At 39.7% G+C, this 18,285-nt stretch overlaps 1 protein-coding gene and 1 pseudogene across 3 annotated transcripts in view; one reads left to right on the forward strand and one right to left on the reverse strand.

Annotated features, from left to right (window-relative positions):
- CPEB3 (cytoplasmic polyadenylation element binding protein 3) overlaps window positions 1-18,285 on the reverse strand; it is a 208,777-nt gene that overhangs the window by 93,252 nt on the left and 97,240 nt on the right. For all 3 annotated transcript variants that reach the window (XM_017894706.1, XM_017894705.1, XM_017894704.1), the window contains 2 exons: window positions 11,150-11,317; window positions 9,242-9,331 (listed from right to left, as the gene is read on the reverse strand). In XM_017894706.1, the coding sequence (XP_017750195.1) occupies window positions 9,242-9,331; window positions 11,150-11,317 (258 nt within the window). The remainder of the gene's footprint in view (window positions 1-9,241; window positions 9,332-11,149; window positions 11,318-18,285) is intronic.
- On the forward strand, window positions 2,881-4,259 carry LOC108543888 (eukaryotic initiation factor 4A-I-like; annotated as a pseudogene).

Here is an 18,285-nt window from a genome sequence, read left to right on the forward strand (position 1 = left end):
AAAAATCTCCATAAACTAGGTATTGATGGAACATATCTCAAAATAATAAGAGCTATTTACGAAAAACCTACAGCCAATATCATACTGAATGGGCAAAAACTGGAAGCATTCCCTCTGAAAACTGGCACAAGACAGGGATACCCTCTCTCACCACTCCTATTCAACATAGTGTTGGAAATTGTAGCCAGGGCAATCAGGCAAGAGAAAGAAATAAAGGTTATTCAATTAGGAAAAGAGGAAGTCAAATGGTCCCTGTTTGCAGATGACATGATTGTATATTTAGAAAACCCCATCATCTCAGCCCAAAATCTCCTTAGCTGATAAGCAACTTCAGCAAAGTCTCAGGATACAAAATCAATGTGCAAAAATCACAAGCATTCCTATACACCAATATCAGACAAACAGCCAAATCATGAGTGAACTCTCATTCACAACTGCTACAAATAAAATACCTAGGAATCCAACTTACAAGGGATGTGAAGGACCTCTTCAAGAGGAACTACAAACCACTCAACTAAATAAAAGAGGACACAAACAAATGGAAGAACATTCCATGCTCATGGATAGGAAGAATCAATATCATGAAAATGGCCATACTGCCCAAGGTAATTTATAGATTCAATGCCATCCTCATCAAGCTATTAATGACTTTCTTCACAGAACTGGAAAAAACTACTTTAAAGTTCATATGGAACCAAAAATGAGCCTGCATAGCTAAGACAATCCTAGGCAAAAAGAACAAAGCTGGAGGCATCACGCTACTTGACTTCAAACTATATACAAGGCTACAGCAACCAAAACAGCATGGTACTGTTACCAAAACAGATATATAGACTAATGGAATAGAGCAGAGGCCTCAGAAATAACACCACACATCTACAACCATCTGATCTTTGACAAACCTGACAAAAACAAAATATGGGGAAAGGATTCCCTATTTAATAAATGGTGCTGGGAAAACTGGCTAGCCATACATAGAAAGCTGAAACTGGATCCCTTCCTTACACCTTATACAAAAATTAATTCGAGATGGATTAAAGACTTAAATGTTAGACCTAAAACCATAAAAACCCTAGAAGAAAACCTAGGCAATACCATCCAGGACATAGGCAATAAAAGGTATTTATTTATTGGCAAGGACTTCATGACTAAAACACCAAAAGCAATGGCAACAAAAGCAAAAATTGACAAATCAGATCTAATGAAACTAAAGAGCTTCTGTACAGCAAAAGAAACTACCATCAGAGTGAGCAGGTAACCTACAGAATGTGAGAAAATTTTTGCAATCTATCCATCTGACAAAGGGATCATATCCAGAATCTACAAAGAACTCAAACAAATATACAAGAAAAAAACAACCCCATCAAAAAGTGGGCAAAGGATATGAACAGGCACTTCTCAAAAGAAAACATTTATGCAGCCAACAGACACATGAAAAAAATGCTCATCATCACTGGTCATCAGAGATATGCAAATCAAAACCACAATGAGATACCATCTCACACCACTTAGAATGGCAATCATTAAAAAGTCAGGAAACAACAGATGCTGGAGAGGATGTGGAGAAATAGGAACGCTTTTATACTGTTGGTGGGAGTGTAAACTAGTTCAACCATTGTGGCAGACAGTGTGGCGATTCTTCAAGGATTTAGAACTAGAAAGACCATTTGACCCAGTGATCCCATTACTAAATACCCAAAGGATTATAAATCTTGCTACTATAAAGACACATGCATACGTATGTTTATTGCGGCACTATTCACAATAGCAAAGACTTGGAACCAATCCAAATGTCCATCAATGATAGACTGGATTAAGAAAATGTGGCACATATACACCATGGAATACCATGCAGCCATAAAAAAGGATGAGTTCATGTCCTTTGCAGGGACATGGATGCAGCTGGAAACCATCATTCTGAGCAAACTATCACAAGGACAGAAAACCAAACACCGCATATTCTCACTCATAGGTGGGAATTGAACAATGAGAACACTCGGACACAGGGCGGGGAACATCACACCCCAGGGCCTGTCGTGGGGTTGGGAGCAGGGGGAGGGATAGCATTAAGAGAAATACCTATTGTAAATGATGAGTTAATGGGTGCAGCAAACCAACCTGGCACATGTATACCTACGTAACAAACCTGCACGTTGTGCACATATACCCTAGAACTTAAAGTATAATAATAAAAAAAAAAACTTCAAATTAATACCTCAAACTATGAAACTACTAAAAAAAATGCTAGGACAAACATACAAACAAACAAACAAAAAAAACATTGAGGAAAATCTCCAAGACATTGGTCTGGACACAAAAATTACTTGAGTAATATCCCACAAGCAAAGGCAACCAAAGCAAAATGGACAAATGGGATCACATCAAGTTAAAAAGTTTCTGCACAGCAAAGGAAACAGTCAACAAAGTGAAGAGACAACCCACAGAATGGGAGAAAATAGTTACAAACTGTCAATCTAACAAGGGATTCATAATATATAAAGAGCTCAAACAACTCAATAGGAAAAAAAAAACCTAACAATCTGATTTAAAAATGGGCAAAAGAGAGTTTCTAAGGATCATGTCTAAGAGTGAGTATTTCTTTCCTTTTTTTTTTTTTCCTAAGGCAGAGTCTTGCTCTGTCGCCCAGGCTGGAGTGCAGGGGCACGATTTCGGCTCACTGTAAAGTCTGCCTCCCAGATTCAAACAATTCTCCTGCCTCAGTCTCCTGAGTAGCTGGGGTTACAGGCGTGGGCCACCACGCACAGCTAATTTTTGTATTTTTAGTAGAGATGGGGTTTCACCATGTTGATCAGGCTGGTCTCGAACTCCTGACCTCGTGATCTGCCCACCTCGGCCTCCCAAAGTGCTCACCCAGTTGAGATGGAGCCTGAAGGCATCATTGAGAGAAACTGGAATGAGATTGTTGACAGTTTTGATGATAGGAACCTCTTGGAGTTCCTCCTCCATGGCATCTATGCCTATGGTTTTGAGAAGTCCTCTGCCATCCAGCAGTGAGCCACTCTTCTTGTATCAAGGGTTATGATGTGATCACTCAAGCCCTATCTGGGACTGGGAAAATGGCCACTTTTGCCATATACATTCTGCAGTAGATTGAATTAGATCTAAAGACTACCCAGGCCTTGGTTCTAGCACCCACTTGATAATTGGCTCAAAAGATAGAGAAGGTGGTCATGACACTAGGAGACTACATGGGTGCCTCCTGTCATGCCTGTACTGGGGGCACCAATGTGCGTGCTGAGGTGCAGAAACTGCAGGTGGAAGTTCCCCACATCATCGTGGGTATCCCTGGTCACGTGTCTGATATGCTTAACCAGAGATACCTGTCTCCCAAATACATCAAGATATTTGTACTGGACGAAGTTGATGAAATGTTAAGCCATGGATTCAAGGACTCAATCTATGATATATTTCAAAAGCTTAACAGCAACACCCAGGTGGTTTTGCTATCAGACACAAGGCCTTCAGATGTGCTTAAGGTGACCAAGAAGTTCATGAGGGACCCCATTTGGATTCCTGTCAAGAAGGAGGAGTTGATCCTGGAGGGGATCCACCAATTCTACATCAATGTGGAACATAAGGAGTGGAAGTTGAGCACATTGTGTGACTTATATGAAACCGTGACTGTCACCCAGGCAGTCATCTTCATCAACACTGGAAAGAAGGTAGACTGGCTCGGCCGGGCGCAGTGGCTCACGCCTGTAATCCCAGCACTTTGGGAGGCTGAGGCAGGCAGATCACGAGGTCAGGAGATTGAGACCATCCTGGCTAACACAGTGAAACCCCATCTCTCCTAAAAATACAAAAAGAAATTAGCCGGGCGTGGTGGCAGGCACCTGTAGTCCCAGCTACTCAGAGGCTGAGGCAGGAGAATGGCATGAACCCAGGAGGTGGAGCTTGCAGTGAGCTGAGATCTTACCACTGCACTCCAGCCTGGGTGACAGAGCAAGACTCTGTCTCAAAAAAAAAAAAAAAAAAAAAAAAAAAAAAAGAAGGTGGATTGGCTCACTGAGAAGATGCATGCTTGGGACTTCACTGCCATGCATGGAGATATGGACCAAAGGAATGAAATGTGATCATGAGGGAGTTTTGTTCTGGCTCTCACAGAGTATTGATTAGCACTGACCTGCAGCCAGAAGCACTCTTGTGCAGCAGGTTTCTTTAGTTATCAACTGTGACCTTCCCACCAACAAGGAAAACTGTATCCACAGAATCGGTTGAGGTGGACAGTTTGGCCATAAGAGTGTGGCTATTAACATGGTGACAGAAGATGACAAGAGGACTCTTTAAGAAACTGAGACCTTATACAACACCTCCATTTAGCAGATGGCCCTCAATGTTGCTGACCTCATCTGAGGGGCTATCCTGCTACCTAGCCCCAGCCAGGATTCAATCTTGGGAAACTGAGGAACAGCAGGAGGCAGAAGGAAAGACAGCCAAGAGATGGACATCTTGTAATTTTTTTCTTTGAATAAATGTCACTTTTTGAAGAAAAAAAGGGGGGGGGGTAAAAGATCTGAACAGGCATTTCTCAAAAGACGACATACAAATGGCAAAGAGATATATGAAAAAGTGCTCAATATTACTGATTGTCAGCGAAAGGCAGATCAAAACTACAATGTGATATCATCTCCCCACAGTTAAAATGTTTTTTATCCAAAAGACAGGCAATAACAAATGCTGGTGAGGATGTGAAGAAAAGGGAACACTTGTGCGCTGTTGGTGGGAATATAAATTAGTATAGCCACTATGAAGAACAGTATGGAGGTTCCTCAAAAAACTAAAAATAGAGCTACCACATGATCTATCAACCGTACTGCTAGGTATATAACCAAAAGAAAGGAAATCAGTATATCAAAGAGATAGATACCTGTACTCCCATGTTTGTTGCAGCACTATTCACAATAGCCAGGATTTCTAAACAACCTTTATCCATTTGTCGACAGATGAATGGATAAAGAATATGTGGTACATGACTAGGCACTGTGGCTCACGCCTGTAATTCTAGCACTCTGGGAGGCTGGGGCAGGTGGATTACCTGAGGTCGGGAGTTTGAGACCAGCCTGACCAACATGAAGAAACTCCATCTTTACTAAAAATGCAAAATTAGCCGGGCATGATGGCGCATGCCTGTAATCCCAGCTACTTGGGAGGCTGAGGCAGGAGAATCTCTTAAATCCCAGAGGCGGAGTTTGCGGTAAGCCAAGATTGTGCCATTGCACTCCAGCTTAGGCAACAAGAGTGAAACTCCATCTCACCAAAAAAAAAAAAAAAAAGAAAAAATATGTGGTACATACACACAGTGGAGTGGTATTCAGACATAAAAAAAAAAAAAAGTCCTGTCCTCTGCAACAATATGGATGGAACTGGAGGACATTATGTGTTAAAAAAAAATAAGCCAGGCACAGAAAGACAAACTTCCCATTTATGAAAGCTAAAAATCAAAACAATTGAACTCATAATGACAGAAAATAGAATGACGTAAGTTACCAGAGGCTGGAAAGAAGGTGGGGGTGGGTGGGTAAAAGTGGGCATGGTTAATGTGTACAAAAACATAATTAGATGGAATGAATAAGATCTGGTCTTTGATAGTACAACAGGGTGACTACAGTCAACAATAATCTACTGCATTTTTTTTTTTTTTTTTTGAGAAGGAGTCTCGCTCTGTCTCCCAGGCTGGAGTGCAGTGGCACGATCTCGGCTCACTGCAAGCTCTGCCTCCCAGGTTCACGCCATTCTCCTGCCTCAGCCTCCCGAGTAGCTGGGACTACAGGCACCCGCCACCATGCCCGGCTAATTTTTTGTATTTTTTTAGTAGAGACGGGGTTTCACCGTGTTAGCCAGGATGGTCTTGATCTCCTGACTTCGTGATCCACCCGTCTCAGCTTCCCAAAGTGCTGGGATTACAGGCTTGAGCCACTGCGCCCGGCCTACTGCGTATTTGTAAATAACTAAAGTATAACTGGAATGTTTATAACAGAAAGAAATGATAAATGCTTGAGGTGATGGATACCCCATTTACCCTGATGTGATTTTATTTACTGTATGCCTATATCAAAATATCTTGGCCAGGCACGGTGGCTCACACCTGTAATCCCAGCACTTTGGGAGGCCAAGGCAGGCGGATCATGAAGTCAGGAGTTCGAGACCAGCCTGGCCAATGTGGTGAAAACCTGTCTCTACTAAAAATACAAAACTTAGCTGTGTGTGGTGGCACACGCCTGTAGTCCCAGCTACTCAGGAGGCTGAGGCAGGAGAATTGCTTGAACCCGGGAGGCAGAGGTTGCAGTGAGCCGAGATCATACCACTGCACTCTAGCTAGAGCAACAGAGTGAGATGCTGTCAAAAAAAACAAAGCAAAACAAACAAACAAACAAAAACCTCACGTACTCCGTAAATATATTAATATATATCTACTAGGTACCTGTAAAAAATAAAAATTAAAAAAAGGAGTCTTTACAAAAGACAAATACCCCAAAATTAAAATGGATGAAATATATAGTTAGCAAGATTAAAAAAAAAAAAAAGTTGTCAGTTTAGCCATCAGATTGGCAAAGATTGAAAAAGCCTCGATAAAACTTAGTTTTGGGCTTGGCACGGTGACTCATGTCTGTAATCCCAGCACTTTGGGAGACCAAGGCAGGCAGATTGCTTCAGCTCAAGAGTTTGAGACCAGCCTGGGCAACACGTCAAAACCCCGTCTCTGTCAAAAATACAAAAATTAGCCAGGCGTGGTAGCACATGCCTGTGATCCCAGCTACTCGGGAGGCTAAGGTGGGAGGATCACTTGAGCCCAACAGGTGGAGATTGCAGTGAGCCAAGATTGTGTGTTCCAGCCTGGGCGACAGAGTGAGACCCTGTCTCAAAAAAATGTACATAGTTTTGCAAATTTGGTGTTATCAGTGGGAACATAAATGTATATGAACCTTCTTAGTGCATTCTGGCAATCTGTATGAACATGGAATTTCGCTTCGAGAAATTTACCCAAAGAGGTAATCATAAAAGGGCAAAAAGTTGAAGGCACAAGGATATAGCAGGATTTATGAAAGAAAGCCATTGGAAGCAACTTACATGCCATCAAGAGGCTTAATTAAATAAACTAAGGTCATTAAGGATAATGTAGGTTTGTTATATGAAGATGTTAACATTGCTAGGGAGGGAAATGTAGGTTATAAAACAGCATACATAGTATAATTCAAAATTTCACATAAATGTATATATTTATAAAGAGATTTCAGAAGGATATTTAGCAAAATGTATACAGTGATAATCTCAAGTAGAGGTAGATTGGGATAATTTCCTTTAAACATGACCACATACATGTTTATCTTCATTTTTACTTTTTACAGTGATCATCTAATGGCTTTTATCTCAGAATTATTTTTATAACTTTTCTCAGCATTTTTTTGTAACTATCACTCTTAGATAATTTTTTTTTTTTTTTTGACAGGGAGTCTCACTCTGTCGCTCAGGCTGGAGTGCAGTGGCGTGATCTCGGCTCACTGCAACCTCTGCCTCCCCGGTTCAAGCAATTCTCTGCCTCAGCCTCCCGAGTAGCTAGGATTACAGGTACCCACCACCACGCCCGGCTAATTTTTGTATTTTTAGTAGAGACAGGGTTTCATCATCTTCGCCAGGCAGGTCAGAAAAATATTTTATACATGTCGTTTTATAGAGTATATTACTTATACCACAATGTGGTGAACACATTCATTCACCGAAAAAAAAAAAAAAACACACTACTCTGATGCATCAAATAATTAGCATCGCTAGTAACATATTTCATACGTGTATCATTACATAATATAATACTTGCACCATAGTCCGAAAGAATCAGCATGATGATCATCTTTTCTGATTACTATAAACTTAATATTTTAACCTACAAATTTTCTGGAATTAACAAAAGAATGTTAAGAACAAGCAACCGCCGGGCATGGGGGCTCATGCCTGTAACCCCAGCACTTTGGAAGGCCGAGGTGGGCGGATCATGAGGTCAGGAGTTCGAGACCAGCCTGGCCAACATGGTGAAACCCTGTCTCTACCAAAAATACAAAAATTAGCCAGACCTGGTAGTGCGTGCCTGTAATCCCAGCTACTCAGGAGGCTGAGACAGGAGAATGGCTTGAACCCGAGAGATGGAGGTTGCAGGAGCCGAGATCGTGCCATTGCACTCTAGCCTGGGCAAAAGAGCAAGACTCTGTCTCAAAAAAAAAAAAAAAAAAGAACAAGTAACTCTGTATTAACTTATTTTTGTGGGTTATAAAGAGAGTGAGATTTGGAGAAGTACAACTGACAAAGAAACCTAATAAACCGGACATAAAAGGAAGCCACTTGCCTTCCTCAGGTTAAGCTATAATTTGATTCATTTATGAGGCACAGGAAGGACAAGTATTTTCACTCCATCTTTTTGTGCTGAGTAATATTATACAATAATATGTATCAAAAAGCCATTTATCTGAAATGAAATGTATTCTTGAAACCTATCTACAGAATGTAACAAACAAAACCTTTAATGTAAAACATTCTTCTATATAAACCTAGGAACACACCCAAGTGAATATCACCAGTAAAGTTCCCTAGATTCTGCAGAAATGACAAAGTATGAACAAAGCAATATATTTTCATGCCCTCATAAATTATCAAACGAGCCTCCCCAAAAATCATAGAAGCAGGGTCATATGGAGAGTCTTTTGCTAGTTTGCCCTCCACTCCCAAACAGGCTAAGTCACTTAAGATACAGATGTGGATAAAGATAATTTTGTACAATGCCATTCTTTAGTCACTAGGTTTCCCACGTTTGGGGTTTACAAAATCTATAAAACCATAGGGTTATGGAACGCAAATAAAATCTGACCCTAAATAATCTTTTCCTTTACCATTGCTGACATTCCTCAAAACCCTAGATCTTTTCTTTCAAAATAATGAAAATTAGCAGGAGGCTCATCAACAACAGACTCCCAGGGTCTCACTGTCAATAAAATCGGTGCCATGAAACAATCAGTGTGCTTCTGGGGAAGAGTCGCTAAGTGGAAACGTAATACACAAAAGGATGATAAACGTTAAAATGTTTTCCTAATTGGGGGAAAAAATTCAACAGCTATTGAAAAAATTCAATAGCTAAAATTCAACAGCTAAATTCAACAGTAAAAGGCTGCCTTTTATTGAACTGTCATGCTATCTCTCCAACAGGCAGGCAGTGGAGACATTCTAAGAGCATTACCTTTGGGAGGAAAATACGACTTGCTTTCAGCTTTGTGAGGCCAGTCTACCACGAGAGGTCCAAACCTGCGAAAGCTGGCAGTGATCTCATCTACAAAACAAAGAAAGAATCTTAGCAAAAGAGAAAAAAATATTGCAATCAGAAAACCAGAATAGCACAAAACATGTCTTTTTAGTTTAAAAAAATGTTTTGAGGGTTGTTTTCTAAAGCATTTTTACAGAAGTGAAACCTACTAAGTGAAATACCATTGCTTGGGTGTACATTTGGTTATTCATTTTTAATCATGTAAAGTGTGTTTCTAACTATAATTCATTTCTTTTCACTGCCAATAAACTTGACATAAAGAATTTGGAAGAAAATATCTCATATTAAACTAAGGTGACTTCTATGTCAAATAGAAAGATTCTAAAATAGGAATGTTCTCTGATTTTAGGAAGTAAGGTACAGAAAATATTTAAAATATGGTTTCACTTGTATGGAACCTCTAAGATTATTTAAGAAATAGATATGATTCTTTTGGTGAGGAGTAGGGGCAATAAGTAGGTAATTCCATTGGGTGATAAGAAAATGTTGACAGCCAATGCTATCTTTAATAACTACATATTACATACCCTATATAGAAAATATATCAAAAATTATAGATCAACACATTTATATTTTCCTTCTGACATATGACTCAAAGCAGAGGTTATAACCTGGCTCCTACTCAGGTTTAGGGTATCACTCTCTCAGCCATGATCTTAAGAATTGTCTTGAAGAAAATCTAATCAATAGATGAGATTAACATGAATACAAGAACAATTTGGAGGAAAATAAGCGTTCAGCTATATATAACTTTAATGTAGTTAGTCTAAAATAACGCTACTTTTTGAGACTTTTCTCCTCTCACCATGAAAAAAGGAAATCATCATAAATTAGAAGTGTGTCATAGCTAGAAAATGCTGGAAAACAAGACTGTTAGAATATCAGACAGTATTTTTATATCAGACCCAAAGCCTACTGGAACTAGAGTTGTTTTTTGCTTAAGTTAACTTTGTCACAATTTTATTTCATTCATCCTTTCAACAAATATTTATTGACAACTTACTGTGTGCTAAAATAAACTGGCTTTAGGCATAAGTGAACACTCACTTTTGGACTGATAGCATCTCAAAACTATTATTAAGAAAATTCAAATTAGTTTTCCTTCTTTTAAAGAGGGGATTATGCTTTTAAAATAGGTATTTGTTTTTATGTATTTATTTACTTATGAGACAGGGTTTCACTCTGTCACCCAGGCTGGAGTTCGGTGGTGTGATCACAGCTCACTGTAACCTCAAACTCCTGAGCTCAAGTGACTTCCCACCTCAGTCTCCCAAGTAGCTGAGAGTACAGGCATGCACCATCATACCCGGCTAATCTTTTTATTTTGTAGAGACAGGGTCTTGCTATGTTGCCCAGGCTGGTTTTGAATCCCTGGGCTCAAGTAATCCTCCCACCTTGGCCTCCCAAAGTACTGGGATTACAGGCGTGAGCCACTGCACTGGCCAGTATTTATATTAAAATGTGAGATGGTCTGGTGTGATGGACATGAGCAAAAGCTCTGGAATCTAATTGAATTTGAGTTGTAACTGCACCATCAGCTATATAACCCTGAACAAATTATTTCTCTCTGATCCTCAGTTTCCTTATCTATAAAATGGAGATGCTAGGATATCCTTATAAGACAGCTATCAGGATTAAATGAGATAATGTAACATGAAGTACTTAGTACAATAATAGACTATTACTTTCTAATCTACCAAATAGTCTCACCTCCTATACACTAAGATATAAATGTCCTTAAGTTGACTTGGAGAGGAGAGGCAGGGTCAGAACACACAAAGAACAAACTCAGCCTTTGCAGAATCATTAATGAATGCATAGTACCTTCATCAATATCAGGAGGAAGGCCTCCAACAAACACCTTTCTAGAGTAGCGTTCTACTCGCTCCCCATTTTGACAGCGAGTGGGAGAACTTAAGCCAGATGACAAGGCCTGATCGCCATGGCTGTCGTCCAGGAAGGCATCTTCAAAGGGAAAGAGAGAAGATCGACCTGAAACAAATGTGGGAGTTTCTATAATTAAAATTATTTTCTAGGACAATAAATGCTCTATTAGAAGTCCGAAGTGCAGAGAGAAGCATACAAAAAAAAAAGTGTCCTGAGCTGTGGCTTTTCCAAGATTACTAGGACTGAAGATTACCAGATCTAGATAACTTTTATCATCATTTTTGTGTGAGGGTATGCACAGCCTTGGGATGACCAGATTGCTAACTAAAGAAAAAGAATAGTCCAAGTGGGCATGGTGGCTCATGCCTGTAATCCCAGCACTTTGGGAGGCTGAGGTGGGTGCATCACCTGAGGTCAGGAGTTCGAGACCAGCCTGGCTAACATGGCAAAACCCTGTCTCTACTAAAAATATAAAAATTAGCCAGACATGGTGGTTCATGACTGTAATCCTGGCTACTCAGGAGGCTGAGGCAGGAGAATCGCTTGAACCCAAACCCGGGAGGTGGAGGTTGCAGTGAGCCAAGATCATGCCATTGCACTCCAGCCCGAGTGACAAGAGTGAAACTCAGTCTCAAAAAAAAAAAAAGCATCAAAATTTCAGTGGTTTCCTTGCTAAAAAATCACTACATTTTACTCATTCAGTCTCTATCATAGCCACTAGGAATATATTCAGCAGCTTTTTTCTTTCTTAGTCCATTTCTTAAATAAAATGGACAAATTATCTCTATCCACAGAATTTTTATCTGCTCTTTACAGTACCTCAGAGTTTTAAGTTCCTAAAGAGTGGTCCTATAGCCAAGGGATACAAAACTGGTGACAGAGCTGATAACTTCTTTTATAATAGCAGAACTAAGATTCATCAAGTTTTCCTTGTATTCCAAGCTACTCTAATTTGGAAATTAAACATATGCAATAATAAAGGACAGGGTAAATAAATGAAAAAACAACTTAAGATGTGGTAGTATAAAGTGGATGTGGTTATGAAACCCTTAACCCTATATTTAGCTTATTTTATATCACTCAAAAAATATATAAAAGAAATGAAAAAGAATTATTTTCATTAACTTTAAGCCCAATATAAGTTTGTAGAGGCCAAAAGTACCTTACCCCACTCCACATGACTATAAGAAAAGATAAACAGCAGTTAGAGCAGCAGTATTTACCAGCAGTAAATATAATACAATATGCCATTTGGCATTACAAAATAAAATCTAAATTTAATCAAATCATATTCCTGGGTTTGAGTCAGTGACTTCATAGTAAAACTTTCCACTAGATTTCCACTCTAAAAATTGAATCATTAGAGCACTCTAACTTTGGGGGGGAAGGAAAATTCCCTCTAAAGTAAAATTCATATACTCTTAAAAAAAAAAAAAAGCAGTTCTTCCCCATTTAGTCTATCCTATCTTTATTCCCTGAAACCTAGCTTTTTGTGTCTATTCTATCAATAGCCCTTAGAAAACACTGAACATGTAATTCTTTTACAAAAAATATTAAAGTTATTAGTATAACTCTGGTTATTTCGTGAACAACCCAGTTAGTGTAAGAAAGACACTGTTTTAATGCTAGGAGTTAAACAAAAGACCAAAGAATTTTTTGTTCAGTTTTCCCCAGCTTAGCTACAAAGAAACAGAACAAAATCTGTCATCTCATGCCACCTATCTTTTTTAGCCTGGCAGCAACAAACAATAGACAGTAAATTCTCATCCCTTGATGTTTGTTTTGATCACTGGGGTGAAAGAAATAACATTTGCAGCAACTATAAGCAAAAGAGCTTCCCAAAACATCCAGTGACATTCTCCTAGAGCTGACAGGTTTGCTTTATTCCATAGACCACACTCAGTGAATTACATGCCTACTCAGTGTCAGACACATGCGCAAATCAGCATTTCCCACTGAGTGTTCCTAACTCCACCTCTTACCTTCAACACTAGTAACATTAGATACTCAGAAAACAAGAGCTGGGGAAGGGGAAAAGAAATAATCTGGGAAAAAAATGCGTATGTTATGCCTTTCCACCTCAGAAAATAAAAGGCTATGAAAAGTTCTACAGTAAAGAAACATTAACTGGCTAGGCATGGTGGCTATGTCTGTAGTCCCAGCACTGTGGGAGGCCAAGGCAGGTGGATCACTTGATTCCAGGAGTTCAAGAGCAGCCTGGGCAACATGGTGAACCCCTGTCTCTACAAAAAATACAAAACTTAGCCGGGCGTGGTAATGCACATCTATAGTCCCAGCTACTGGGGAAGCTGAGGTGGGAGGATCGCTTGAGTCCATGAGGTAGAGGTTGCAGTGAGCTGAGACCACACCACTGCACACCAGCCTGGGTGACACAGTGAGATCCCATCTCAAAATAAAAAAACAACATTGCCAGGCGCGGTGACTCACGCTTGTAACCTCAGCACTTTGGGAGGCCGAGGCGGGCGGATCATGAGGTCAGGAGATCGAGACCACAGTGAAATCCCGTCTCTATTAAAATACAAAAAATTAGCCGAGCGTGGTGGTGGGCACCTGTAGTCCCAGTTACTCGGAGATGCTGAGGCAGGAGAATGGCGTGAACCCAGGAGGCGGAGCTTGCAGTGAGCCGAGATCGCGCCACTGCACTCTAGCCTGGGCACAGAGCGAGACTCAGTCTCAAAAAAAAAAAAAAAAAAAAAAAAAAACCAACATTAACTTACTCCAGCATTACCCAGATGTTAAAGTAACCCTTCACTATACAAAACTCAGTGGAAAACACTTGAGGAAATATTCACCCATATTTCAGTGACACCAAACAAATAAGATACTTCCTTGCCAAAGGAATCACAGTCTGGTGGGGAGACAGGCAAGTACATATATAATTATTATGCTAAGAGAAGACTTTACCAAGCGACACAAGAGCACAATTTACTACCCTCCTGGAAATTGGCGGGGAGAGAATTTTAGAGTATTTTCACAGGAGGGCAATTTTGAGCAGAATCTTGTCAGAGTGGGAATTTCTGAAGTAAAAGAACAAGAAGCCACAGAACAAGTACTGTCAAAACAGCTCTTGATCTTTCCCTCCAAAACTGCTCCTTCTCTAGTAGTTCCTAAACTCTCAATAAAATGCTGATTATTCACACTGGATTCAATCCAGAAACCTAGAAATCATCCTTGACATCTCCCTTTCTCTTATACTCCATGTCAAATCCATCTCTCACTAAGTCCTGCCAATTCAAGCAGACTAAATAGTCTGTTTAGTCTACTGACTTCTACCTTGTACCCCACAATGCTTTCTCCACAAAACAGCCAAAGGTATCACTGTCAAACATTAATTTGAACATGTAAGCACAGTCCTCATCCCATCCTCAAAAGCCCTCAATGTTTTCCCACTACTTTTGGATAAAGTACAAAACATAACTGTCAACTGCAAGGCCTCTGCACACCTCTTCTACATCACAGTTGCTGCCTCTCCCTCTTGCTCACTAACTGCCAATCACACAGACCTCCTTCGTATTTCCGATTATTCCTCCTTGCTGCAGGCCATAAGGACAATGTGTTCCCTCTACCTAAAACAAACATACCCTTTTCAACTCTCCAATTTTCTAATTAATTCCTATTAATTCTTCAGATCTCAGCTGAAAAGTCTTCCTCAGGTCAAACTCTCCTAAGCCTTTAGATTAGGTTAGATTCCCTTTTCTATCCACACACAGCCCCTGTACTTCTCCTTCGTAACACTTTCCCCAAGGACCATTATGCCATTTGGGTGTGTTTTATTGAGTATCTCTTTCCCTAACCCTATTAAATTGTAAACTCTATTAGGATGGGACCAATTTAATCTTGTTCACCACTGTATCTTCCTGCCCTAATTAGGTCACATAAAAGGCACACCAAAATGTTAAATGTGAGGCAGCATCCAGGGAAGGAAAATAGTATGTGCAAAGGCATGTGGCTGCAAATCTATGATGAAACAGAATACACAGGTGTGAGAATGACAGAGATGTAACCATGTCCTAGAAAACTGAGACCTTTCCTATTGCTTTTATTTGGTCAGGCATTACTGTTCTACATTACAAAATGGAAAAAATTATTTTCCCACTTTTCAAATTTAATATTTATTTGAATGCTGTTTTTTTGTTTTGTTTTGTTGTTGTTGTTTTTTGTTTTGTTTTTTGTTTTTGAGACACAGTCTCACTCTGTCACCCAAGCTAGAGTGCAGTGGCACAGTCTTGGCTCACTGCCACCTCTGCCTCCCAGGTTCAAAGGATTCTTCTGCCTCAGCCTCCCCAGTAGCTGGGATTACAGGCATGTGCCACCACACCCAGCTTATTTTTCTATTTTTAGTAGAGACAGGGTTTCGCCAAGTTGGCCAGACTGGTCTCGAACTCCTGACCTCAAGTGATCTGCCTCTCTCCGCCTCCCAAAGTGCTGGGATTACAGGTGTGAGCCACTGTGCCCAGCTCTAATACTAGCTTTTTTTGAACTACACTAACTCCATACAGACCATTGATAGTCTCACCTAATCCATCTTCTGTCCTGTCAGAATGACTTCTCTAAGATATCTGTGACCATGTTAGTCCTCTAACCAAAATCCTACCATAACTTCTATTACTTCCACCAACATTGTGAACTCAGGGAGAGGGTGGATGAGGTGAGAGTCTGAAGAAATCTGTGACTGTCCAGATGAGACATGAGGAAGTCTTGAATCAGAGTAGTGAAAGAGAAAAGAAGCAGATGTGGAAGACATTCTGGCACAAAAAGAACTTTCTGCATGGTCAACATAACCACAGCTCGGAGTATTTTGGCAAAGAAAACAAAATCAAGAGTTGTAAAAATTTGGACAGTTTTATTAAGTGGTTATGGGTAATTAAGAATTTCCCAAGGTTTTAAAACCAAACCTCTGTCTTATTATTAGTATTTAGAGTACTAGAGACTTTAGCAATAAAATAAAGTTACCCTTGGAAATGAAACTGCTAAGAACTAATGCATAAATGATATTTCTCTAAGTGTGGGTAATAATTAAGAATATAGGTATGAGAGCCCAATCCCTAGATCTACTAATCTGAATCTGTGGGGGTCAGGCTTGAAAATCTGAATTTGCACAAATTTCCCCAGTGATTCCTATACTCAAGTTTAAGAATCACTGAGGTGGAGATCATTTGTCTGCTACAGGCAGTCATTGAAAGATATTTTGTGTGAAGTATATGCAGCCCTGGGAAATATCCAAGTTCAATCAAGTTAAGGAAAGTATATTCTCAACACTGGAATGTAAAATCTATAACCTACTCATCCTTACTGTAACGTGACTGCCTGAAGTGCTGGCAGAACAAAAAGTCTGTAGAAAGGATTTAAAAGACAGAATTGTAGAGTAAGAACTTGTAGTGTTTACCCAGCGCAGACTGACAGGAGATACAATAACTTTATCATACTATGTAGGCTTATTCCTCCAGGGGACAGAATGGTTCACCTGGTATTTCCAGAGCTTGAAAATAATCTATTTCCCTCTGCTCTCTCTTTTTTTTTTAAATATAGAGATGGGGTCTCACTAGGTTGCCCAGGTTGGTCTTGAACTCCTGGGCTCTAGTTATCTTCCTGCCTGGGCCTCCCAAAGTGCTGGGATCACAGGCACGAGCCACCACTTCTGGCCCCTCTGCTCTTATTATAAGCTCCTGAAGGACTATTGTTAAATTCAGGACTCTGCTATTGTGAAGGGGTGACTCTTGAGCTTGTAGACAGTCAGTTACTGAAATTTTATTTCTATATGCATCCAGCTCCATGAGAAAACTGGTACTCTGATTTGTCCAGTAATCCCTTGTGAGGATGGTATTCATGCATTCAGTTGATTGGCATAAATCCATCTCCAAAATAAATCATCCCTGAGAAGTCGGGAAAAGTTTAGTTCCTGGACATGTGTTACTAGAAACTGAAAATTTAAGAGGCTGCACCTAAATTGTGCCCCAGGAGGAGTCTTGCTTCACTAACTAGCATCTCTCTGACATATTTCTTTTTTTTAAGGAAACCATTTCCAAGACCAAAATGTGTTAAGCAAGCCACATTACTTATCAAAAATTATATTTCTATGTGAGGAGAATATAAACCTGCTTTAGAACACCATGATACTGCCACATAAAGTACATATATTCAATATTTCAATAAAAGCAGGAGAAAGGTTTCTCAAATGCTGCAAGTTGGCCATTTGGCTTTCCACCAATGGTCTGGTTCTCTGATATCTATTTCAATTACTATCTATAATTAGTTTTTGGTCCAGTAATTGGACAAATCATCTCTGAATGTGGAGATGGCTTAAAACCAAACGAGCTTGCAGGAAAAGTGCCAAATAGAAGACTTGCAAAGCATGAGTTAAGCATGGAAGGCTTGTCCAAGATAATTCCTCCCCAGAAGGTTCCCTTTCCTTCAGCAAATGATGGAAAAACAAAAGTCCATTGGCCAAACTATGCTGTCAAAGCTGCTGGGACCTCACCTCTGAGCTCCCACCAAGGCCTCTGCCATCACTCCAACAGCTCCAGGGTACCTCTGGCCCAGCACTTCTATTCCAAGCCTGACTCTTTTCATTTTAGTCTTGCAAGTAGCTCAGAAATCGGTCACTTTGGGGGTTTAAGAAAAAGGAATTATGAGGCATAACTCCCTCATAAAATACATATATATTCCCTAGAAGTCAAGATAGGTTCCAGCCTAGTGTCCAGTATGTGATTTTGAACAAAAAACATTTCACTTATGGTCTCATTTGCATAATGAGAGAGTTTAACTAGATGACAGGCTTTCAGATCCCTGGGGACAGGAGAATCCCTTTTATTACACAGAAATCTTACATAAATATAGATTTACTTCATATTAATATCTGGTATTTCTTAGGCATCACAAACTTAATGTGTTTACAAGTGAACTTTTGACATCTACCTTAAACTTATTATTTCCCAGTCCCATTTCAATATGTGGCATTACAATTAACCCAATCACTTAAGCCAGAATCTCAAAATCATTTTTGAGTTTTCCTTCTTTTTTTTTTTTTAATTTTTTAATTTTTTTTTTATTAT

The sequence above is a fragment of the Rhinopithecus bieti genome, unplaced genomic scaffold (genome assembly GCF_001698545.2).
Source record: "Rhinopithecus bieti isolate Rb0 unplaced genomic scaffold, ASM169854v2 scaffold_25740, whole genome shotgun sequence".
Classification (NCBI taxonomy): Eukaryota; Metazoa; Chordata; class Mammalia; order Primates; family Cercopithecidae; genus Rhinopithecus; species Rhinopithecus bieti.